At 43.6% G+C, this 26,337-nt stretch overlaps 1 protein-coding gene across 1 annotated transcript in view; it reads left to right on the forward strand.

Annotated features, from left to right (window-relative positions):
* LOC135369985 (protein transport protein Sec24C-like) overlaps nt 1-26,337 on the forward strand; it is a 68,845-nt gene that overhangs the window by 40,163 nt on the left and 2,345 nt on the right. The window contains exons 15-20 of the mRNA XM_064603623.1: nt 3,832-4,026; nt 6,930-7,116; nt 11,905-12,105; nt 18,273-18,376; nt 18,437-18,518; nt 21,944-22,047. Of these exons, the coding sequence (XP_064459693.1) occupies nt 3,832-4,026; nt 6,930-7,116; nt 11,905-12,105; nt 18,273-18,376; nt 18,437-18,518; nt 21,944-22,047 (873 nt within the window). The remainder of the gene's footprint in view (nt 1-3,831; nt 4,027-6,929; nt 7,117-11,904; nt 12,106-18,272; nt 18,377-18,436; nt 18,519-21,943; nt 22,048-26,337) is intronic.

Below are 26,337 nucleotides of genomic sequence, written 5' to 3' on the forward strand. Positions count from 1 at the left end.
TGTCACCTCCTTCCGTCACATCACCCGGTGCGGAGCACACAACCCGCGCCTCCTAGTGACGCCACCGCCACCGTGTTATTAACGCGCTGACAAGCGGACGTCGGCACGGTTGGGAGACTTGATTTCGCTTTCATGAATCATGATTATCTTATTGGCAGTTTTGCTTTGAAAAGGTTTAATCGTCTGTGTGCGAGCCTCCCTTGATAGTTAGACCAACCAGGGAACGATACGGGGAAGAGCACTTCGCACTGCTTTAAAGGGAGACTTTGCAACCAAATAGATTTGAAGCTTGCGGTATTCCCAATTTTTGACAGCAGAGCTCCCTTCTCACATCATCCACCTCAGATTTATTTCTGTGAATTTCCCTCACCTCCAATCAAACTCTTTTCTGAAAAGTTTCCTCACAAACTTTTTTTCTGGAAATTACTCTGCACCTCAACTCAGTGTCATTGAGACTAGGGTGAGGAAGTCTTCACTTTCATCTGCCCTAGTGACAGTGACTCGCGGGCAGTCGAGTGGGTCGAGGAATGAGCATTTCCATTGTGAATAGCTTGCGAACATTTCGCTTGCATGGTGAAATATTTTGTGGCGTTGTGCTCATTCGATGATTTTCTGCTCCATACTTGTGAGCCTTTTCACCCAGCGTAACATATCGTGGAAGAAGGGTCTCTCTGTGTTGTGTATGGTAGACTGCATTAGTGGGATGATCCACATTGAGAGTTGCTCAACATGTTACATGCAGTCTGCTCTGCATGCATCTCCTCATTTCTATGTTTACCAGTGATGGCCAGTAGTTAACTACATGTAGTTAAACTACTAGTTAAACTACCTGATTGTAGTTAAAAAGTAGTTATCAACTACTTGCAGAAATGTAGTGTGCAACTACTAGTTAAACTACTATTTCGAGTAGTTAACTACAGTAGTTAGGTTACTGCAGGCGCCAACTACTTCCGATTTTGCCGCAAGCTTCACGGCACGATTGTGCTTCCGACTTTTACCTTGATTGATGATTGATTACCTTGATACCTTGATTGGTTGATGAGAACGGACGTGCAGAACAATTGTGCCGTGCATGTGTACTAAATCTTCACTTTTATCACTGCTTGTGATTCATATTTAGGTGTCCAAGAACGCTATAGAAGGGGATTCGTGTCGATGGACAACGTTAAGTAGTTAGAGATGTAGTTGAAGAAGTAGTTTTAACTACCTCATCTGAAAAGTAGTTGAACTACTAGTTAAACTACTCCATCGCGAAGTAGTTAGTAGTTATAGTTAAACTACTGTAGAAGTAGTTAGTGGCCATCACTGATGTTTACATTGTGAATTTCCTGTACCTTTGTTCAGAATCTGCACATATTTCCATCTGTTACTGAACATGACTCTGGAAGTTGAGAGTACATTTACAGAAGCATGCAATGCCCAGAATACAGTGATGACCATGAGCTCATGAAATTTGTAAGCTCTTTGGTGTCAGAATAATATAAGCAGTGCAGAGTGGGCTTCACCTAGCGCTGAAGAGGAATGAGGTGAAGCTGACTTGCAGAATGGAGCCCCACACACCAAGAGAATAACGGCGGTAATGTGGAGTGGGCTTCACCTCTAACTGTAATGATGATGTAATGAAGGGAAGCCCACTTATAGAATGGTGATAACAACAGCTTGCTTCAGTACCATGTAAATATTCGAAATTTTCGTAAACTGAAAACAGGCTGCAAATCGCATTCGAATAGCATCAGATATTCGTTTCATATTCAAAATATTGAATATATATGCAAAGCTTGATATAAGTTTTAAGCAGCTTTTTTTTCTGAACGTTTTGATATTTGACCTTCGTACGTGCGATTTTTTTTGCTGCTTATCGTCTCCGTCACCAATGACTCTGTATGACAATACAGAAAGCCAGCGCACTCGTCGAGGTGACGTAACAATTAAGAGACAGCCAATCAGGATCGTGTTTTCAACGGTCGCAGCCACGTTGCCTGGGTTTATCACCTGCGATACCGATTTGCCCAGTAGGTGTTGAAGCGGGGTCGGACTACGATGATGCAAAAGAGACGCAGTGCTGATTAGTGACGTGGAGGATGAAACATTTGATGGATTACAGCTAGTAACGCTTGTATAATATAAAGGTTTTGAAGTGTGTCTTATATATAAAGTAGAGGCGGGACGAATCCAGGATTTCTTGAATCCGAATCCAAGGAAGGTTCTGTGAATCCTGCATATCTTTAGAATCCTTTTTTCAAAAGAGTTTAAAAAGCCAGAGAAAAAGCTCTTCTACTGAAAAGTGCTTTGAAGCAGACTTTGGTATATTTGTTTAATAGAAAACTCATTTCGGGAGAAGACATACTCATCATATACCTCTTCCTAAGTGTAACTTGTTTAGCATACTGTTCATCAACTACAGGAAATACATAAACTCGGGTGTCTGAATTCCCTCCATAAAACTAAGAAACAATCAAGACAAAACGATGTTACTTTTAAACTTCTAGATATCTGAGCTTTATGTTGTGGTCTTGGCGGCCAAGCAGGCTTGGAGGCGCAGATTTTAAAAAGAAAAACAAATGTGGTTGGTGGATTCGAAAGATTCGCTGTTTTGGGCAATGGGATTCGGATTTGCAAATCTCGAATCCCTGCATAGGATTCGAGGACTCGCAAATTCGGTTGGCACATCCTTAACATAAAGGGTACATGTGATGCAAAGGTGCGACCCATGTACGATTTTTCGTGCTAGGAGGTTCCCCAGCCCATAGCAAATTGTGTCGACAAGAGCTTCAGGACTTCTCTCCGCATTCTCAGCATCCTTTTCTTCACATAATGGAAGTTGCTCCGTCTCCACATCGTTCTCTCGCTCTCGAGATTTTTCTCAGTTGCCACGTGTTGCGACAGTTTGATTGAAGTCGAGCGTGCTTAAACAGATTTTGTGTGGGTGTAAAACCTCATTGCGAAGTACAGGGTGGATGCCATAAAAGGCCAGTCACATTTTTGCGCATGACGCTATACCTACTTGACAGACAGACTTCTGCTGCCACACGGTGAGTAATTTATGCCAGACAAACTTACGAAAAAATCGTGGTCACTAGCTACTGCGTACCGAAATAAAGACTGCCACACAAACTTTCGTCTTCGTGTGTTTCCTATACGCTATACCGATGGATGGAGGCAAAAGTTCGCGTGGTCGTGTTTATTTTTGTAGCACAGTCCTTGGTAACCTCAATTTTTTTTTTTTTGTAGGTATCTCTGGCATAAATTCTTTACTCGGAGGCAGAGGAAGTCTGTGTGCAAGGAGGTATCACATCTTTAGAGCCTGAAGTTTTAGGGTTTTACCCGATTCTTCCCCGAATTTGCACCCCGAATTGAAGGTTGCCTCTTTAGGGTGAAACCCGATTTTTACCCGGCAAATTGCCCTCACTGGGATGTCTCTACGAATGCACTAACTTACTTGTTTGGCAGAAAAATGCAGTACATCACCGTTTGTACCAAACCGCTACAGTTCGTTTGAATAACTGAGCCCGATTTCTCCCCGAATTTGGCGTACTGGAAGTTTTTTTTCACCCGAATTTGCACGAATTTAGTGCACACGTTTATTTAACCGATCTTTACCCCCCGAATGTAGGATAATATTTCTCGAATAAATATTTCCCGAAAACTTCAGGCTCTACACATCTTGCATGAAAATGTGACTGACCTTTTGGAGCACCCCACCCTCTTCAGTGCCTTCTAAAATGTTAAAATGTGAGTTGTCCGGACATCGCCACTCAAACGCGCCAGGAAATAGGGGCCACGGAGCCATGACTTGCACTTTTATCATCTCTCTGTCCCATCTCTTTCCAGGCAGACGCTGACGGAAACCGCTTCCTGGAAGACCTCCGTCGTGATGTGTCGAAACCCATTGCTTTCGATGCAGTCATGCGGGTGCGCACCAGTACCGGTATTCGTCCTACAGACTTCTACGGCAATTATTTCATGTCCAATACTACGGATGTTGAGCTGGCAGCCCTGGACTCGGACAAGTGCATCACCGTCGAGGTAGCCTTCTGTTTGCCGTGTGTCGTCACGCGAGCCATTTGCTTCCCGTAACCGTGCATTAATTAATGTTAATTGGACCTCGAAGGGGACCGATGAAACCGAAGGGGCGTGTCCTCCTCTCGTCTTATCAACGCGGCCGATTTCGTGCATCATTGAAATACGCGCGTCAGAAAAAGGCGATTTTCAAAAATTTTTTTTTGCACTTGCTGTAGAGCATTAGAGATTTCGGCTTCCGCTGTATTCGACTAAGTCCGTCACGGGCTTTCTGATTCTGAAAAAAAAGTTACGTTGACTAGGCAAATTTCAGAGTTCAATTCAGAAATTTCAGTTTATTGCAATGGACCTTTTCCATATTCGCATCGCCCCTGGCGGCGGAATGTCGAACGTCGTGTCTATCCCTCTAATAATGGTGACGCTTTACGAACTGGCACGTACGTTGCGTGGGAAAGTAGCCAAAGAAGATTGGAAGAAAAATGCGGAAAGAGGTGAAAGCGCACTGTACTCATTACCAGACCTCAAACGTCCGCGTAACCTTGAAACCGATTATCTCCCCACAATGAACATGACAGTCGACCCGCAGGTGGGTCCATGGCGATGTTTTTCGCTAAAAAATGGCGGACTCGAGGGCTGGGCATGCGCGTACGCGTTGTCGGAAATGGTCCATTGAAATTCGACAAAAGTATTTTTTCAAGATGGCAATCTTAATTGTTGCACAGGAGCAGTTGTCCGCATATTTTTGCGTTCTAGCATTTTCTTATAAACCCGAAATGACATGGCTCGTGAATCACCCTGTATAGGCATACTAGATAGAATTGACTACGTGCGGGAGGAGTTGGTTACATTTGGCTACTTTCTCGTGGCACACTTTTCAGGCACAACTTTCAGTGAACGACCATCATGTATGCCCCCTTGCTAGCTAGGAAGGATCTCGATCCCCAACAGTGAGGTTGCTTGCTCTGCCGACCACTGTTCAGTGTCTGTACATGCACGTTTGCGGTGATCATATAAGTAGGGCCTGACTTTTTCGGGTTTTATTTTTGGCCAAATTCGGGGGGTAAATATCGGACGATATTTTTCATTGGAAAATTCGGGTGTATTCGGGTTAAATCCCGTTACGGCATATTCTGTCGTCAGGAATTCGGGTGTATTCGGGTGATTTTTTATTGTTTAATAAAAATTTGTCTTAACGTGGAGCTAATGTTTAGCAATGTTATCAAACTTTATTTTAATGCACGCTTATGAGTGTGCCACGCGACCCGGATGTTTTCGGGTAGATTCGGGTTAAACCCGAATTTTACGGATTTCATTCGGGGGGTAAATATCAGGCGGATACGGGTTTAACCCTAAAAAGTCAGGCCCTACATATAAGTGAGTAGGTAGTAACACGTACACGTAACGGTTAACGAACAAACGTGACGCTGACATGCCGGTAGTGTGCCGAACGGCGCGCAGTCGGGCAACCTTGTTCGCATAAGCTGCTGCACACATTGACACGTTAGAATTCCTCCGTGTTTTTTTCCCACTCAAGTACATGCGGCTTAGACGTGACCCGAGAAACAGTTGGATTGCAACTGTATATTTAGGCTCCCGACCTTTTAGGGTTACACCCGATTATGCCCGATATTTACCTCCTGACTCAAATCGGGACAAACAGGGTTTAACCAGGTATTTTCCCGAAAACTGCTAGACCACCAGGGGAATCCGAAGTCATCGCAACAAACACACAGCTTGGGAAACTGCCTTGTAGCCGCATAAACGTGCTCATGCAAGCTGTTAAAACAGAGACCCTGCTGCCTCTAAAACGTGTAGACTAAATATTGATACTCTGTGTCTGCTAGCGTGTCATGTGTATTATTCAAATTCACTTCAATTCAATTTAACATTATTGGAATGCAAATATAAGACTTAATTGGGGGGGGGGGGGCAAAAACAGCACCATGCGGCTTGACGAGGGCGCATCCCCATGGTTGAGTGCAGCAACAGCAAGCAATATATAGTAATAGTGGTTGTAAGTCTTAAGCATAAAAAAATGAAACAAGGAAACGAGATAAATATACATATATACATCACGGAAAATTAGACATTATCATAGACAGAAAAAGACCACTAATTATAATAATAATTAACCACTAAACTAGTTTTTGGTGCATTATGGTCCTCGTTGTCGCTGAGCCAGAAACCTACCAATCATCCTCATCAATTAACCACTAAACATGGCCTGTAGTGTGACAGCTGACATGGATTCAAGATCAGTTCCCTTCTTTAAATAATGACACAACAGCTAACACACAACTTTACAGAGTATTTTTTATTTTATGCCGAGTATTACGCCTGATGCAACCCCATTCAACCAGAATTACGCTGAATCAGGTTCAGTTCAACCCGATTACACCCGAATTACGGAAGCAAAACATAATTAGCCCAATACTTACCCCACGATTTTGCTGGAAAATATATAACCCGAAAAAGTTGGGCCCTACAGTTAGGGCCTGACTTTTTCGGGTTTTATTTTTGGCCAAATTCGGGGGGTAAATATCGGGTGATATTTTTCATTCGAAAATTCGGGTGTATTCGGGTTAAATCCCGTTACGGCATATTCTGTCGTCAGGAATTCGGGTGTATTCGGGTGATTTTTTTTTTTTGTTTAATAAAAATTTGTCTTAACATGGAACTAATGTTTAGCAATGTTATCAAAGTTTATTTTAATGCACGCTTATGAGTGTGCCACGCGACCCGGATGTTTTCGGGTAGATTCGGGTTAAACCCGAATTTTACAGATTTCGTTCGGGGGGTAAATATCGGGCGGATACGGGTTTAACCCTAAAAGGTCAGGCCCTACCTATAGTGAGGGAATCGAGCAAGTAATCATTCAGCTGATAACAGGAAAAGGCCTGTGCTTTCAGATCAAGTACGACGACAAGCTGACGGAAGAAGATGGAGCATACGTCCAGACCGCCTTGTTGTACACAAGCTGTTCGGGCCAACGACGTCTCAGGGTGCACAACCTGGCCCTGGCTGTGTGTAGCCAGATGGCTGATCTGTTCAGGAACTGCGACCTGGACACTCTCATCAACTGCCTTGCCAAGCTAGGTTGTGTGACTTCATTATTTGTGCGTCTAACGAGTATGTGCACGATATGTCCTTGTCCCCACAAAATTTGATTTGGGCTCGGCGACCTCCTTTATTTATCTAGAAATCGTCCCCTTTGAGACAGAGGAACTCTGGGTGCTTGAGGTCTCTTCTAGATCGAGGGGAAAAAAAAAAAAATGACAACAACAAAAACTTATTTTTAAGATGAGGAATGTGCATATTGCAGAATACGTTTTTCAAGCATTATGTTTAGAGCCTGAAGTTTTCGGGAAATATTTTTTCCTACATTCGGGGGGTAAAAATCGGGTAAATAAACGTGTGCACTAAATTCGTGCAAATTCGGGTGAGAAAAAACTTCCAGTACGCCAAATTCGAGGAGAAATCGGGCTCAGTTATTCAAACTAACTCTAGCGGTTTGGTACAAACGGTGATGTAACTGCATTTTTCTGCCAAACAAGTAAGTTAGCGCATTCCTACAGACATCCCAGTGAGGGCAATTTGCCGGGTAAAAATCGGGTTTCGCCCTAAAGAGGCAACGTTCAATTCGGGGTGCAAATTCGGGGAAGAATCGGGTAAAACCCTAAAACTTTAGGCTCTAATTATGTTTGATGGAATATCCCATCATTGTTGGCAGTCAAACTGCAGTAATGTGATACCGGTGCTTCAGCAGAGCTCACTCCCAGTTCTGAGTACATCGCAGAGTGCTGTGATTTTGTATTGTTTACCTCCGGTTGACTTTGCCTCTTGAATTCACGGTCTGAGGTTTGGTGAGCCTGGAGGATAATTGTCAATCATCAAAAAGCAGCACTGAAGTAAAATGCGGAAAAATGTCAGGGGTGTTCAAGCAGAAGCAAATGCAAGGATGCAGGGTGTCTACCAACGTGGTAAACCTGTAAGACACGAGAACGAATTTTGGCACAGCATGGAAGCGTCGTGGGATTGTTAGGGAAGGTGCCGAAAAGGAGCTCGAGTCAGGGAAAACGGCAGACACATGTGATCACCATACACAGTGAATCGCCGCAGCAACATTGGCACGAGCTACAGTTCACCAACACGGCAAGCCCAGTGGGGGCAACCTCAACGGCAGCTAACCTTTGACAAAGATGCGGGTCATAAATAGGGCCCGGAATTTTAGGCATTTGCCTAAAAATGCCTATAAAGGCCTAAATGCGACATTTTCAGGGTTGCTTGCCTTGTTATTGACTCAGATGTATTGTAGCCTTTTTGAACATTTTTAGATGCCATAACAGCCTTTTTTTAGAGGTGCGAGTGCACCTTTCAGTCCCATGCTGAGTGCTGCGTTCCGCTTTTCGTTTCTGCGTTTTACACCTTCTGTTCTCTTTTTTTTTTCTCCCTCTCTGTCTCTCTCTCGCTCTTGTTTGGTTTCCTTCTGTACCTTGGTTTGGTAGAGGGGGTTCACGTAGATTTGAACAAAATATTTGGCCTTTCACGATCTTCGAGGGTGGAAAATTAAAAGCAGTATTCAGTATCGCATGGTATCAGCATCGCAGTATGGTTCTAGGCTGCCTCAGCATTCGTGTACAAGTTCGTTGAAGCATATACGGTACCGAAGCCTTTTTTTCATGCATGGAGCATTCTGAAGCACCAATAAAGCCAAGGAGAGTACCAGATTAACGTGCCTATTTTTGTATTTTAGTGCCCATTTTCCTGGGTTTGAGGACCTCATTGCCTGCCTGTTTCGGTCGTTCTTAGTGCCTACATTTCCGGGCCCTAGTCATAAATGATGCAGAGTACAAGGCCTTTTACTGCAGGAAGAAAATTGGTTCTGTTTAATGGTAGGGAGAATCATGTACAGTCGCTCACCCGAGGAGCCACGAAATCAGTTTGAGTTATCGGGCAGTAGGAATTTTTAGTGAATTGCATAAATCCACTTTATTTCAAACACCTCCTGTCAGAATATAGAAAGTGACTTAAAAAAACTAAGCTATACGTCTCTGCTTCGCTGCATGAACATGCATCAACATATTGCAGAGAATTTCTGCGAGGGCATCATAGGGAGAGCCTGGGAAATCACGCAAAATGCATTATTTTTAGATTTACATCTAAAGAATATCCTAATGTTTTGGCACACATTACCAATCACAATGACATAAATCTACAGTGTTTTGTGTGCCATATAATTAGACCCTGAAGTTTTCGGGTTTTATATTTTTCCAAATTCGGGGGGTAGAAATCTGGTCAATAAATTGATGTCGAAAATTCATGCAAATTCGGGCAGAAAAATTACCATCAAACTGAGTTGGGGGAGAAATCGGGCATTATTGTAGAATAAACGTTCACTGTACCGTTTATCCAGAGTGCCAGAAGTAAGGGGCAGTCGCATATTTTGTGAGAAACTGGGATGTCGATGCCGTGAGGTGCCTAGCATGGGTGCAGTTTTGCAGGTAGAAATCGGGTTTAACCCTAGATAGGTGAATCTCAATTCGGGGTGCAAATTCAGGGAAAAATCGGGTTTAACCCTAAAATATCAGGGTCTACATACAATGGACCGTATTCTAGTGGCTTTCAAGCGAAACATTTTGGCGCGGGCCGAAACACCGCTGGCGCCATCTATTGAATGTGTAGGGAACCTTCTTCTGGCGCCATCAGGGTCACAGAGCATGCGCAGAAGCATTGCGAAGAAGGTCCACTGCATATTTCGGCGTATTTCTTCCTGATTGTGATATGCATACACGTGACGGTTGCGTAGTATTATGCCATAATTCAATGTCATTTGGTTTAATAGTCTGGCATATTTTACGATTGTAATTTCTTTTAACATTTGCCATTCCCTTGGTTTTGCCACTGCTGCTGTCATTTCGAAAGAGAGCTCATTGGCCAATGGGCTGGCTGGCAGTGCTCGAGACGATCGGGCCGTTCTACTCAAATTGAGGCGCGTTTAATGTGCAGGGAACAAAAATGTGCCAGCATTTCGGCACTCAAGTTGGGGTACGTTCAATATGCATGTAAATACGGTAAATTGGTGCTCTCAACCGGGTTGTTTTTATTTCGAATCAGTTTCAAGGACAACATGACATTGCTCTTCATACAGTTTGCATTATTTATGTAGTCCCAAGGTACGTAAAAGCTTCCAGAGCAATATTCTCGACGCCATATACAGGATGTGTGCAGAAAAACATGACCCGCATTTTTACATGTAACTCGTTGTCTACTTAGCCGAGGAACTTCCGGTGGCGCACGACGGCGTATTTATGCGTGCGAAAGCTACAAAAAAATCCTGGAAGCCATACTCAGTGTAAAAAAATTAACAGAGCGCGGAAACATGGGCTTCCATGCATTAGAATAGGGCGGTCATGACAGTGCATTGTAGTGCATTTCCGTCTCATGAGAGTTATGTGCAGGCACCGCTAGGGGTACTGCCGATGAGCATCCATGTGGGACATCGTTTCGATTTATGCACCGATAGCTCCCCTAGCGGTACTTGAACACAACTCTCCTACGTGCACCACGTTGCCCTTTCATATACACCCTGTTGTCCACCATGTTGCCCTATTCTGATGCACGGAAGCCGACGTTTTCGTTGTTCCGTTTATTTTTTAAGCTGGGTATGGCTTCCACAATTTTTCTACAGATTTCGCACGCATAAATGCGCCATCGTGCGCCACCGGAAGTTCGTTAGTTAGGTAGGCAACAAGCTATGTGCCTATGTGCGGGTCATGTTTTTCTGCACACACCCTGTATTTCTGCATATGTTCCATACATTTGGATGTTTCATGCCACATATTTGCAAATTTAATTGCAAGAAACTGAATTTTCCCAATTGATCTTTGAAATTTGCCAAGTCAGCCTCACTTTTTTTACACAAACAGAAAGCTCGCATTGGATTTACCTCACTGGACCTGACCGTGACGAGCCTTTATGCACAAAACTCTTCCAAAATATGCGTGGTAAAAGTGCTCAGAAATGTAGCAAAATCTCCCCAAAGATACATATAGCATTGATGCCATAATATTCAGAGACGACTAATTTTTAATTTCAGATAGAATTTTGCAATATCACATTAGGTGACACAGCGTGATGAAAGCTTAGGTGCATTTTAATAGTGATGCATCACACACGCCATCGCAGTGTGCAGCATAGGGGCACCTGCAAGTCAAAGCATTTGACCGAGCACTCTGAGCACCTCTACGTGCCATCTACTGCTGTTCGTCTGCAACTTACATTTAGTAAAGAATCTCCAGAGGGCTCTTAGCATGAGGTGCCCGAGTGGAATCTGCTGCAGTCGCAGATAACAAGAATTTCTCTTATTTCAACTGCAGACCGATGAAATTATGGCATTTATCGTTAATTGTTAATTTCATTGTTTAAGTAATTGTGGAATAAGTTGTTTAATATTGTACGTAATTCTTGTTTGAGTGTAATTCCTTTGTTCATTTTAATCGCGAATTGTTTTAAATATGAACGCGTATCTAATGCGAGACACTAAATTTACTAGGGTAATTGTTCCGTGCTGGTTCACCTTCAGGGTATGCCACCATTTGTTCAAACAAAACAGCCTCCGCAAGCTGTCGTCTGCTAAATTTTTCGACGAGCACGCACTCCTCCGAAAACTGGCCCGAGTGCGAAGAGCGCTGGCGAAGTCTGCGTCAGAGAAAACTTTCCAAAGTGTGCCTTTTGTGACGCACCATTATGGCGTCACTCCGAGTGGCGCATCTGAGACTATTCAGACGCACCCCTTAACACAAAATGGTTTGTGAAAATGTAATAGTGCATCAGTAGGAAACCACGATTGAAGTTTGAGATAGATCTGTCCTTGTCTCACACCAGGCGTACGACACCTACTGGAGAGCGGAGGTGGTCCTCGCCAGGTGAAGGAAGCAGCGCTGTCCAGAGCAGCCCAAATGCTGGCCTCGTACCGCAAACACTGCGCGGCTCCGTCTTCTTCCGGTCAACTCATCCTTCCCGAGTCCATGAAGCTCCTCCCACTGTATATTAACTGCATGCTCAAATCTGATGCCATATCTGGAGGTAAGCACACAGCAACGGGTACCTGGATTGGCTCCGGATGCAATTTTGACAAAGTGCAATGACATCTCACGAGATGCAGGAACCTAGTGGTTGCTCTTCAGTTCGTTTATCTGTGCAGAATGTGCCGTGTATTGTACGGCGATACATCCAGGAAATTATTGTGGAGGAAAATTACGGCAGTGTCGACAGCTTTTCCTTCGTTATACAGTCAAACCTCGTGACAGCAAACTTGCCCACTACGAATTATTGATTATTGCGAAGTTCTGTTTCAGTTTGGTTGCTCACGCTTCATTCCTATAGCAATTTTATTTATTAACAGGTTTATTTAATTAATTTATTGTATAATTTATTAAGCGGAACTACGGGCTAACGTGACGCGTCTCACCTTGACCTCTCAAATCCCACTGCCCTTTCGATGTCCTGGTCACGACCTACTAGATTACAACGACCATGTCATAGTTAGGGCCTGACTTTTTAGGGTTAAACCCGTATCCGCCCGATATTTACCCCCCGAACGAAATCCGTAAAATTCGGGTTTAACCCGAATCTACCCGAAAACATCCGGGTCGCGTGGCACACTCATAAGCGTCCATTAAAATAAAGTTTGGTAACGTTGCTAAACATTAGTTCCATGTTAAGAGAAATTTTTATTAAACAAAAAAAAATCACCCGAATACACCCGAATTCCTGACGACAGAATATGCCGTAACGGGATTTAACCCGAATACACCCGAATTTTCGAATGAAAAATATCACCCGATATTTACCCCCCGAATTTGGCCAAAAATAAAACCCGAAAAAGTCAGGCCCTAGTCATAGTCTGCAACCCCTATGAGGATCCCGTCCGCACGATCTGCTATGGGCGTTACTCATCAGCCCGCAAGATTGGTCAATGGAAATTCAAATTTTGAACACGCCGAAGCAGACGTACCACTGTCGTGGCAGACGACAGCAACAGCTCCTACGAAAATGCGTAGAATGATGATGATGATCAACTTTAGAGTGAAACATCTTCCGTGGGATATCCACCGCTTGTACAAAAATACTAAGGTAAGCTGAAGTACAAATTATTGCAGAAATTGAGGAAGCAATAACCGGGCCGATGAGTAGCGCCACCACTAGCTTCCAGACGCGGTGCTGGGAGGTGGTACCTATGACTAGGGCCTGACTTTTTCGGGTTTTATTTTTGGCCAAATTCGGGGGGTAAATATCGGGTGATATTTTTTATTTGAAAATTCGGGTGTATTCGGGTTAAATCCCGTTACGGCATATTCTGTCGTCAGGAATTCGGGTGTATTCGGGTGATTTTTTTTTTAAATAAAAATTTGTCTTAACATGGAACTAATGTTTAGCAATGTTATCAAACTTTATTTTAATGCACGCTTATGAGTGTGCCACGCGACCCGGATGTTTTCGGGTAGATTCGGGTTAAACCCGAATTTTACAGATTTCGTTCGGGGGGTAAATATTGGGCGGATACGGGTTTAACCCTAAAAAGTCAGGCCCTACCTATGACATGGTCGTTAAAATCTAGTAAGTCCTGGTTTTGGCATACGATGTTCCTTCCCCGCAAGCTTTTGAGGGGATTAGCTTTCGGAGCACGAACGCAGCGAAAGTGACCCCCAATAAACTAGGGAAGCCTCTGTTGGCTGCGCATTCCTACCCTTTCTTTGTAACCCCTCACTCATATTGGAGCTCTTCGCTTTAATTGTCTGAACATCGTGCCTGTCTGTCCATGTGTTTTTGGTTTACTGTAAGATACACGCAGAAATGTCTCGAAAGCGGAAGACTTTTATGCTTGGACACAACGGATATTCTACGGGACGTTACAAAGTATCGGAAGCGAGTTCGCCGTAACAAGGTTTGAGTGTACGACCGAAATGAAATACTTCGTGACTTTGGTGAAGCGGTTAAGAAATGCAGTTGAGAAAATCTTTTGTGGCGTCAGATATTTGTAGTTTTTCGGCTGTAATAAGTGCTCTAACCTAAGGCCTTCCATTCTCCACTGACAGCCAGTCTGAGAGAGGAAGCCCCTTCCTTTTTTTTTGTGTGTGCAAAAGTAAGGGACAGAGCTTGTCCTAATGGGCGATGTACATTGTTAGCATGCGTTCTTCTTTTTGTCTTCTTTCACCCTAAAGATGTGGGAGTTATCGATTCTTGACCCTCAGGGTGGTATTTCTAGCTTACGATGTCGTATCGGATGCGTTATGACTAGGGCCTGACTTTTTCGGGTTTTATTTTTGGCCAAATTCGGGGGGTAAATACCGGGTGATATTTTTCATTCGAAAATTCGGGTGTATTCGGGTTAAATCCCGTTACGGCATATTCTGTCGTCAGGAATTCGGGTGTATTCGGGTGATTTTTTTTTTGTTTAATAAAAATTTGTCTTAACATGGATCTAATGTTTAGCAATGTTATCAAACTTTATTTTAATGCACGCTTATGAGTGTGCCACGTGACCCGGATGTTTTCGGGTAGATTCGGGTTAAACCCGAATTTTACAGATTTCGTTCGGGGGGTAAATATCGGGCGGATACGGGTTTAACCCTAAAAAGTCAGGCCCTACCTATGACATGGTCGTTAAAATCTAGTAAGTCCTGGTTTTGGCATACGATGTTCCTTCCCCGCAAGCTTTTGAGGGGGATTATCTTTCGGAGCACGAACGCAGCGAAAGTGACCCCCAATAAACTAGGGAAGCCTCTGTTGGCTGCGCATTCCTACCCTTTCTTTGTCACCCCTCACTCATATTGGAGCTCTTCGCTTTAATTGTCCGAACATCGTGCCTGTCTGTCCGTGTGTTTTTGGTTTACTGTAAGATACACGCAGAAATGTCTCGAAAGCGGAAGACTTTTATGCTTGGACACAACGGATATCCTACGGGACGTTACAAAGTATCGGAAGCGAGTTCGCTGTAACAAGGTTTGAGTGTACGACCGAAATGAAATACTTCGTGACTTTGGTGAAGCGGTTAAGAAATGCAGTTGAGAAAATCTTTTGTGGCGTGAGATATTTGTAGCTTTTCGGCTGTAATAAGTGCTCTAACCTAAGGCCTTCCATTCTCCACTGACAGCCAGTCTGGGAGAGGAAGCCCCTTCCTTTATTTTTTTTGTGTGCAAAAGTAGGGGACAGAGCTTGTCCTAATGGGCGATGTACATTGTTAGCATGCGTTCTTCTTTTTGTCTTCTTTCACCCTAAAGATGTGGGAGTTATCGATTCTTGACCCTCAGGGTGGTATTTCTAGCTTACGATGTCGTACCGGATGCGTTACGACTAGGGCCTGACTTTTTAGGGTTAAACCCGTATCCGCCCGATATTTACCCCCCGAACGAAATCCGTAAAATTCGGGTTTAACCCGAATCTACCCGAAAACATCCGGGTCGCGTGGCACACTCATAAGCGTGCATTAAAATAAAGTTTGATAACATTGCTAAACATTAGTTCCATGTTAAGACAAATTTTTATTAAACAAAAAAAAAAATCACCCGAATACACCCGAATTCCTGACGACAGAATATGCCGTAACGGGATTTAACCCGAATACACCCGAATTTTCAAATGAAAAATATCACCCGATATTTGCCCCCCGAATTTGGCCAAAAATAAAACCCAAAAAAGTCAGGCCCTAGTTATGACTAGGGAGGGACTTTTTCGGGTTAAATGCCTCTCTCAGATTCGGGGGGGTAAAAATCGGGAGCTATTTTTAAATCTGTAATTCGGGGAGAAATCGGGCGATAATTATGCCTTCGTGTGTTATCGAGTGTTTTTGTTTCTCTTCTTGTCTATTAAGTCCTTTCCTAATCTCTCTTTTTGTTTTTTGTTGTTGTTTTTGCGGGATCGTGACCTTCCAGCGGTAATTCCCGAAGGCATAGACAGTGTTGACACACGTGGGTGTATTGCTGGGAACCTAAGTGACCCATTTTTACACGTGTTACACGTAACGACCTTTGTTCGTCTTCAGTGGAAACGTCACTTGAGGATTTCATAGTGACTGGAATTCGGGGAGAAATCGGGTGTAACCCGAAAAAATCACTCCCTAGTTATGACACTCTCTAAACGTACATGTAAAAACATTAAGATGCCATACCCTTTTGAGACTTGGCATGTATGAGCAGGCCGGTTAGACGTTCATGGTTTCATTGGCAAAGTTCTCCCGAAGTAGTACAGTTTCCCATGATTGCACATCCCTTCCAAAGACAAGTAGTGGGGAGTCCACTAGGTGCGTCTGCTTTACCACTGATGAAATTATTGTCATACCTATTCCTTAAATTTTTGTAAATTATCGAAACTGAGAACTTTAGGACAGGAGTAACGGAAACCTTAGCCCTGTACTACTGTATTTGGTACAAGGTGTTGACGTAACTTTCTATAGTACTATTTACTTTTTTTACACTCCGCAGTACTCAGCTGTATGCCTGTACTCTACTATATATAGGGCCTGACTTTTTAGGGTTAAACCCGTATCCGCCCGATATTTACCCCCCGAACGAAATCTGTAAAATTCGGGTTTAACCCGAATCTACCCGAAAACAACCGGGTCGCGTGGCACACTCATAAGTGTGCATTAAGATAAAGTTTGATAACATTGCTAAACATTAGTTCCATGTTAAGACAAATTTTTATTAAACAAAAAAAAATCACCCGAATTCCTGACGACAGAATATGCCGTAACAGGATTTAACCCGAATACACCCGAATTTTCACATGAAAAATATCACCCGATATTTACCCCCCAAATTTGGCCAAAAATAAAACCCGAAAAAGTCAGGCCCTAACTATATACTTAAAGCCTGAAGTTTTCGGGAAATATTTTTTTCTAAATTCGGAGGGTAAATATCGGGTAAATAAACGTGTACTCTAAATTCGTGCGAATTCAGGTGGAAAAACTTCCAGTATGCTAAATTTGGGGAGAAATCGGGCTCAGTTACTCAAACTAACTGTACTGGATTGGTACAAACGGTGATGTAACTGCATTTGCTGCCAAAGAAGCTAAGTGTGCATTCCTACAGACTTCTCAGTGAGGGCAATTTGCCGGGTAAATATCGGGTTTCACCCTAATGAGGCAACCTTCAATTCGGGGTGCAAATTCGGGGAAGAATCGGGTTCAACCGTAAAACTTCAGGCTCTATATATACTTAGGGCCTGACTTTTTCGGGTTTTATTTTTGGCCAAATTCGGGGGGTAAATATCGGGTGATATTTTTCATGTGAAAATTCGGGTGTATTCGGGTTAAATCCCGTTACGGCATATTCTGTCGTCAGGAATTCGGGTGATTTTTTTTTTGTTTAATAAAAATTTGTCTTAACATGGAACTAATGTTTAGCAATGTTATCAAACTTTATTTTAATGCACACTTATGACTGTGCCACGCGACCCGGTTGTTTTCGGGTAGATTCGGGTTAAACCTGAATTTTACAGATTTCGTTCGGGGGGTAAATATCGGGCGGATACGGGTTTAACCCTAAAAAGTCAGGCCTACTCTACTATATGTCAGTACTCACTTGCATGATTTATATGTTTTTTAAAGCTCTTCAAGTTGACCTCACTGAATTCACAATGTAATATTGCTGACGTTTTACTCGCATACAAATGTGTACGTTCCTGTATTGACTCTTCTTTTTTATCAAGTCATACATGCTTTTGTCCTCCTCGAGCTGCATTTTGCAACCCATCATAATTTCATGTACATAGATTCTGTCCATTTGATCCTACTATACATTGTGAAATGTTGCTGAACTTTATTTCCAAGTCCTGCGGCATTTTTTTTTTCCTATACGTCCTTCAAAGCAGATGTAACTAAGTGTCTCTCGTGATGTCACATCTTTTTGTTTTTGTCTTTTTTCTATTTCTGTTTTTATACACACTTTGTGTTGTGTCATTTTTTGTGTGTATTGCATTGCATCGTACTGTTCATTGCGTTAACAATGTGACTTGTGTTGTTGACAGAATTGTGTAAATGCAGGCTAGCTGGTGGATAAATTCCATGATAGGCAAGCCTGAGCGATGGGCAAGACACGTAAACAAACACAAACATGATTTGTGTTTCGTGTTCAAACACCCATCGCTCAGGCTTGCCTATCATGGGACTTGTGTTGTGTGCGCCAATACCGTGCAGTAAAAGTCGACAGTATTACCCAGTGTAACGTGCAATGCATAATGTTGATGCGCAGGTCCCGAGTTGACGACTGATGATCGCAGCTATGCCATGCTGTCATTGGTTAGCATGGATGTATCCAGTACGGTGGCGTACTTTTACCCTAGACTTTTGCCCCTGGTGAGTGTCCAGCACTTTGTAGTACTGTCTGTCGTGTAACCTTGCCTCTCTTCATGGCAGCATGAAGGGGACTCTGAAGACCTGCCCGTCGCCTTGCGGTGTACGATGGAGAAAATTCAAGACAATGGGGTGTACCTCCTAGGTGAGTCCCGAGTTAAGATTGATTGTAGTCAATGGATGTGTGGTGGGTAGGCGCCCCTCCTTTTGGCACGCCCGGAGCGGCCACTTAACAGCAAAAAAAAACAGCTCTGGAGCAGGGACCGGAACAGGAACTGAACCCGAACTGAAAACCGAAAAAAAAAAAAAAATGAAGAGAAACGTTATTTTCTGATGAACCTGAACCGAAAAAAATTTGTACTGTTGCCGGTTCGGAGGTGAAATCATCATACTACTGACAGACCTTTTTATTTTACTCACCCGAAACGGTTATCTCGCACCTTTCTCTTACGACCGTGTATGGTGAGCGTAAGCTCGCTTTCATGTAGCAAAATTACTGCCCACGAACCCGTTAAACTGGGACCGAAAAAAGTAACGGTTCCAACCCATGTAAATGTCCCAACTACTGACAATTTTTTTTTTTCTGTGTGTGTGTGTGTGTGGGTTCTCCCTGAGACGAACCTGAACCGAACCGGTTCAAGCTGATAATTTCGGTTTAGAACCGAACCAATATGCCCGAACCCGAACCGGACCGAAAAAAAATACCGGTTCCGATCCCTGCTTAGGAGCATTACACTGCTCTTTCGGTGATACCACTTCCCGTTGTCCGCTAGTGCAGCGCACAGACTGACACTGACACTGAGCACGAGATGACTTTATCTGGACGACAGCGCTTTTGAGAAAGTTTTTTTTTCACACTTTTGAGAACACTCGCAAAAGCAACGTCAACTATGGGAATTTGTCGTAGACGCCATAGGAGGATTTTCAATGACGGTAACTGCTTTGATGTCAACATGCCTGCATTAATGCATGTGCATGGCCCGTAAATAACCGCTGACATCTGCGTGGGAGTGGCCAAAAAATGATAGTTTCCCGAAATGGAAGAACTCGGTGCCATAGTGTGCCTATAGTTTGCTTCCGAGCGTACCATTCGAACTAATTGTAAGTACTGGAGCAGCGCAAATATTCCAAATTTCAAATATGAAACGAAAACTTGATGCTATTCGAATGCTATTCGCAAGCTGTTTTCAGAATTGGAAATTTTCGAACGTGTTTCGAGTAGTTCTCAAAGCGAGGTACTATAGCTATTGCCATTCTGCAAGTCGGCTTCTCCTCAGTACATTCAAGTGTTAGGTGAAGCCCAGTGTACACTGTTCACAATTTGCCACTAAATGCCACTAAAGTCTACAAATTTTGTGAGCTCATGTTCAGCGCTGTACTCTGGACATTTCAGGTTCCAGTAAATGTAAATGCACTCCCAACTTCCAGAGCTTTGTTCAGTAACAGATGGAAATATGTGCTGTTTCCAAAGTACAGAAAATTCAGAATGTAAACATAGCACTAAGGAGATATAGTATACAAAGCTGGCTGCATGGATCACGTTGGCAAACTCTCAGTGCAGTTCATCCCACTAATGCAGTCCTACCATACACAACACACAGGGTCCCTTCCCTCACGATATGTTGTGCTGACTGAAAAGGTTCACATGTTTGGAGCTGAACATCACTTAATGAGTACAACACCACCACAAAATATTTCACCATGAGGTATTCGAAACTATTCGGATTGCGCCTCTTCCGATTATTCGAAATCGACCTTTTCTGATAATTCAAATTTGGTTCGCAGTGTAAGTGAAATATTCGTAAACTATTCACAATGGAAATTTTGCTATTCGCCCAGCTCCAATAAGTACTTTTCTACCCGTGCCTGCCCCTTGAGCCTGGTGGATGCACGCTCAACAGGGAATGCGTCACGCCACACGTTTCAAGCTCCACGCGCTTGTCGTCTGCATCCACTTGAGATGGGAGCGTGAAAAAAATGGCCGGTGTCCGACACTTTGGAGTGTGTCGATTGCGCGTGTGTCCTGTAATGGAGTGCAGTATGAATAGGGCCTGACATTTTAGGCTGATACCCGATTATGCCCGATACGATAAACCCCCGATAACTCGAAGTCGTAAAAACCGGAAAAAATTTCGAGATAAGCGAACAGCGAAAATTACGGTGCCACGATGTTATCGCAGTGCACTATGTTATGAAACGTTAAAAAAAAAAGCGTTTCTACAGTAATAGGGCTCGTAAACAATTCCAAAACCATTTATTTTTTAACATCATCCGAGACAGAATAACTCCATAATAGCAATCTGCTCGGCATTCGCATCTGGGAACAAGAAAGCATCTTCAAGCACTTCAATGCAACGCATGAGACCCTTCTCCCGGCACGTCACTAGCACTACCGTGGGCACTCTCGAGTCTCGACGATTTCCGTAACACTCAGTTCACCGCTACTGGAACGTCGCCGTCGTAAAGCACATAGTACTCAATGTTGTCCTCTAAGTCACTCTCCCCACAACATGCGAGGCACATCACGTCGTTGCACAGTTCATCACAGCCACTGCAGTAGTCTGCTCCGGCTCCGGTACGGCGGTGGAAGACCAGAAACCCGCATGAACGAAACAGTTCACGATAATGGCTTCATGAACTTGCTGCCAGGCCTTTGATAAGTGCCACCTTCTGCTCTAAAGTCAGGGACTTCCATGTGTGTTGTTCAGCCATTACGTCGCGAAGAACGAAACGAAACTGAGACGCTCGGACGAATGCAGAGGAGGAGGAGGAGGAGGAGGAGGAGTGACGACGACGGGTGGAAAGGGGAGTGCGATCTGCCTGCCACAGCTAACAGCGCATGAGTCACTAGGACTGAAAGGCTTTAACCTTGACCTAGCCTGGGGGACCGAAGAAAGCACGTTATCAGCCGTAGGTACGCTGACCTACCGGTGATGGAATTTCGAGATATCCGTACTCAGGCAAAAAAAAAGCTTGGACTCAAAAGGGCCCGAATACATAGGAAGCATTGGGACGAGGATCGGGACGCAAAAAAAAATCGAGATAAACCGATATTTCGAGATAAGCGAGTTCGAGTTAACGGGGCTTTACTCTCCTTACCCCCCGATTCAAATCCGGAAAAACAGGGTTTAACCGGGTATTCTTCACTTGGGACAGTGGTTGGCGAGAAGGCTGTTTTGATTCCAGGCACGGGTGCGAGCCTCAAGCACTACTGTAGGAGGTTTCCCATTAAGTTAGAGCATAGCTTTAAAAGTCTGCTGCAAAAGCTTTACTGAAAAGTGTACAATTAAATTAGATTAATTTTATAGTTTAAGCGGTAGTTTCCCCAATTGGTACGTTTCCATAATAAAGTGACGAGAAGACGAGGATGTACAAAACACACAGAGGGAGTCGTATTAAGTCTTTCATCTTTCGAGTAAAACAATGAGACTGTCTGTGTGTGCTTCGTGCATCGTTGTCTTCTCGTCGCTTCTTTGTGGCATTTTATTTTGTCTCAACCATCTGCATTTCCTACTGAGGATTATGTGTGTACACATAATGCTTACACCAAAGTTTGCTCTTTCGTTGCAGAAAATGGAATTCACATGTTCCTGTGGGTTGGCATGGCCGTGGATCCTGGGTTCCTGCAGGATGTCTTTGCGCAGCCAGTTGCCGCAAAAGTAGAGATTGAAAAGGTTAAAATTTTCTGTGTGTTACGTGTTGCTCTATCACTATCTTTGTGAATGTGACAGTTCTGGTTTTTGAAATTGATACACTGAGAAATAATGCGATGTGGCGCGGTAAAATATTTTGGAAAATTAGTGCCATGCGTATTACCCGTAACAAATCCCGTAAAAGGTTTTACGTACGAGAAATGGCGATAATGTGAGGCACACTTTTCCCGACCTTACGGCACCTACAAGGCCCTCCCAAGCTTTGAAGAACGCATATATTTCGAGCCAAGACCTGCAGAGCTTTTCTTCCACCTACTCAGTGATGGGAAAAGTACTAGAGCACTCCACGGGCCTGAATTTATGGGCCCGTACCCGAAGCCACAAAGTCTTACCCGACCCTAGTTCGACCCGGCTACAGAAAAGTTAGCCTGGCCCACAGTTGCCTGGGTAGGTTTGTACTGTGACCTGTCCAACAGCTTCAATCTGTACAATAGACACACGTAATACAGCGTAAATCACAAGTACCTGGAACACTTTAGTGCTGCGTTTGATGGAGTTTGTGCTGAGTCTCGTGTATCTGTCTAAGGTGCACGCTGCAACAAGACGAAGTCAAGAATGACACGATGCCTGTGTTGTAGCATAAAGGCGGAGGGAGGGCCCGGGCCTTTATGCTACTTTCAAAATTAATGTTTAGGATTATATAATGGTGAAAGAACTGCTTACAGAGCTCAACCCAGAGAACTCTAGGTCTGGACACCAGCCTAGCCTGTGCCCGCAGCCAGATGGGTTTGAGGTCGGATTTTGGCCCGTTGCGGTGCTCTACAAAGTACTGGGAAAAGTACTTTAAAACAATCATCAAGCACGTGGTGACGTTTGCACAGTGCTGTGTGTCACCGTTTGGTGGTGACAAAATTTGACAGTGAGTGTAAGTGTTGATTGGCTCAATGCCAATGCAGATATTTTTTTTGGAAATTGTAATTCTGAAGCCCAGTCACTCAGTGTTACTCATCACTAAGAAGTGTAACTGATAGCATAACTTGTGTTCATATCTGCAGGGGCAACCAGCTCTGCTTGTGGAAAGCATTTTTATTTCTCGATTTATTCATCCGTGCATCTCTCGGTAAACTATGAAAAAGGACAGCAGTCCATTTTCTTGTTCAAGAATTCTGCTTCTGTGCATGAAACTTGCTGGATATTTTCCGCTTTCTTGTCTTTGCATATTCATTTGGGTACTTACATCATACTTCATGGGAAACTACTGAAAGAGCAATACAAAGTGTACTCAGTTGGAAGTGTACTAATGTAAAGTACAAGTACTGTACCAAAAACAGATTTTTCGGACAAAACTCTCGGCATCGTCAAACGCCCAAATTGCCAACGCATTTCCACTTCCGATATTTTGGACTGTGTTTCGGACGGGCTGCCCAGTTCCTTTTATTCTTGTCTCTCCAGGCATGCCTTTTTCTTTTTTTACTTTTCGTTTTCCAAGACCAAGGGGGGAAGGATGCTGACGTCAGGAATTGAACCTTGGTCTTCTGACTTCCCGTCCGATACGCTAGCGCTACAACACGCCAGCACAGCATTCCCTTGAGTCAGGGTGCCTCAAATACAAAGGGGACAGACAACAAACCATGCTCTCTCACATCTTGTTCACTCATTCAGACATCAGGCAGGGCAGTTCTCATTGTTTACTTGAGTATGCTTCCCCTACCTCAAGTACTGCCCATCACTACATGTAGGCCTTCTACCTACGCAGGTCTTATATCAGTGATTCTCTTGAGATTAGTTTTTTGTAAGATGTGTACTTCCAGTTTGGTCACTGCAGCCTGTTAGAAAATCTGGTGTCTAGGCTTCACAAAAAGCCATTCTGCGATATTTCTGCACCACTTTTTCTCACTGCCTTAAAAGATTTGATCATCGATCTGTTCATCGCTGTTACTGTGCTATGCTCCTTTAAAGACCTTGCCATATCTCTTGAGTAATGTGTCCCTAATTATAATAATAATATGTGTAATAATTTTTATTAGTGCCCAAGAACGGCCGCTAAGGCCATGGTGTTGGCGCACACAATACACATAACTCACAGTGGATACAATACAGACATAAATGCACAAATAATTATGTACAGACATATATATAATACATATACAGTGGGATACTAACAGAGGTATATTACAAACATAACAGGCATACGTACTTACATATTTACAGACAAATATACCACGCAGTACACGCAATGAAACATCACCAACAAAACTACATAACATAGATTACACGCAGCACATAAGTTATAAGATGGAATGAGACGATATACTGTACAAAACAAAGGAAAGAATATCACGATTGAAAATTCACTGATGAAGGAAAGAAATAACGTCGCGTTTAAGGGAGGCGCTGGAGGCGTGGAAAATATCACATGCAGGGGGAAGCGAGTTCAGAAGAAGTTGGCATCGGGTAATTGGATCGCTAGGGCAGAAGCGTTTAACGTAGAAGACTGGTTTAAAAGCCGCGCGAGGAATACAAAAGTTTAGGAGGCTCAGCAGGAGTGGTGAATCAACACAGGCATGGACACATTTGTACAGATATAGGGCATCGGCGATAGAGCGACGTGTGGCCAGTGGGTGAAGGTGAAAATATTGCAATAGTGTGTCATAGTCATACAATAACTTTCTTCGTAAAAAGCCATTGTGTATGATATGGAGCGCTCGTTTTTGTACAGCCTCAAGACGCTTTGTATCAGTACCTGAAAGTGCGTTCCAAGCAACAGAGGCATATTCAAGCCTGGGAAGAACATATGACTTGTAAAGTTTAACGAAGACTGCAGGAGTCTGAAACTCCTTGCATGTATATGTCAGGAGGCCCAGCGTGCGAAGAGCGGAAGAACGAACCGCTGTGACATGTTCATGGAATAGCAGCTTGGCATCAAAAATAACTCCTAAATCTCGGATACTGTCAACACGACATATTTCAATGTCGGAGAAGTATCGAAACACAGAGATACTTGTCTTGCGTGTGAACGAGACAACCTTCGTCTTTGCGCTGTTAATTTTGAGACCGTTGGCACTGCACCATGACAGTATACAGTATTGGATATATCTGCCTGTAGCTGTAAGCAGTCGGAAACCGAAGAGATACTTTCATTAATTTGAAATCATCCGCATACTGGAGTAGAGTAGAATGTTTGAGGCAGGATGACATGTCATTCACAAAGATATTAAAAAGCAGGGGACCTAGGTTGGATCCCTGAGGGACCCCAGATGTGGGAACATATGCATCTGAGTACGTGCCTGAGACAAAAACAGAACAGCAGCGCTGACATAGGTATGACTCGGAGAATGCAACAAGCAGGTCAGAAACACCGGATGTACGTAGCTTATCTAGTAGGAGGCCGTGACTCATTAAATCGAAACCTTAGTCGAAGTAGACAACATCAATCTGACCGCGAGCACTTACGACAGGGGCAACGGAAGACATGAAGGATACCAAATTTGTTACCGTAGATCTGCCTGTCATGAAGCCATGTTGAGAGTCATCGAGCTTGCGTTTGAAAAACGACGACAAGTGCGTATATATGATGTGCTCAAACGCCTTAGAAGGCGCGCATAGAATACTGATCGGTCTGTAGTTGGTCGCAATGTGCCGGTCTCCTGACCTGTGGACAGGAATCACAACGGTGACTTCCAGTGACTAGGGAAATTATTGCATTTCAGTGACAAGTTATAAATAAACGATAGTACAGGTGTAACAACATCAGAGTAAGCTTTCAGAAAAATAGCTGGAATTCCATCAGGTCCAGGTGTTGTTGTGGGTTTCAACCTGCGGATCGCGTCGCTTACATCACTCTCGGTGATAACAAATGTAGGCAAATCATCAGTGTACGGTGCGGTCTTGAAATCAGCGGAAGCAGTAGTGTTACTGGTACCGTCGTACACTGAACTAAACTGCGCAGCAAACATCTTTGCAACGGTTGGGGGGTCAGAGTACAAGGCGTGACCGTCACTCAGAGAAGGCGACATGGCCGGACCGCGTTTCTGAAGTTTGTGCCACTTCCAGAAGTTACGAGGATTATCATTTACATTCGCTTCGACGGTGCTCAAGTGCAACCTGCAGTCGTGCACAACAGCATTTTTGAAACGTGCGGGGAAAATAACAAATTGTTCGTAGTCAGCCGAGTTCCCATGTTTTTTATACCTCCTGTGAAAATACTTTTTCTTACTGAGATAGCGACGCGATTCAGGGGAAAACCAGTGAGGATACTTTGAACAACGAGGTGTATACTGCGGAACATACTTAGTAATGCTGTCAACAAAA

This window comes from Ornithodoros turicata, chromosome 10 (genome assembly GCF_037126465.1).
Source record: "Ornithodoros turicata isolate Travis chromosome 10, ASM3712646v1, whole genome shotgun sequence".
Classification (NCBI taxonomy): Eukaryota; Metazoa; Arthropoda; class Arachnida; order Ixodida; family Argasidae; genus Ornithodoros; species Ornithodoros turicata.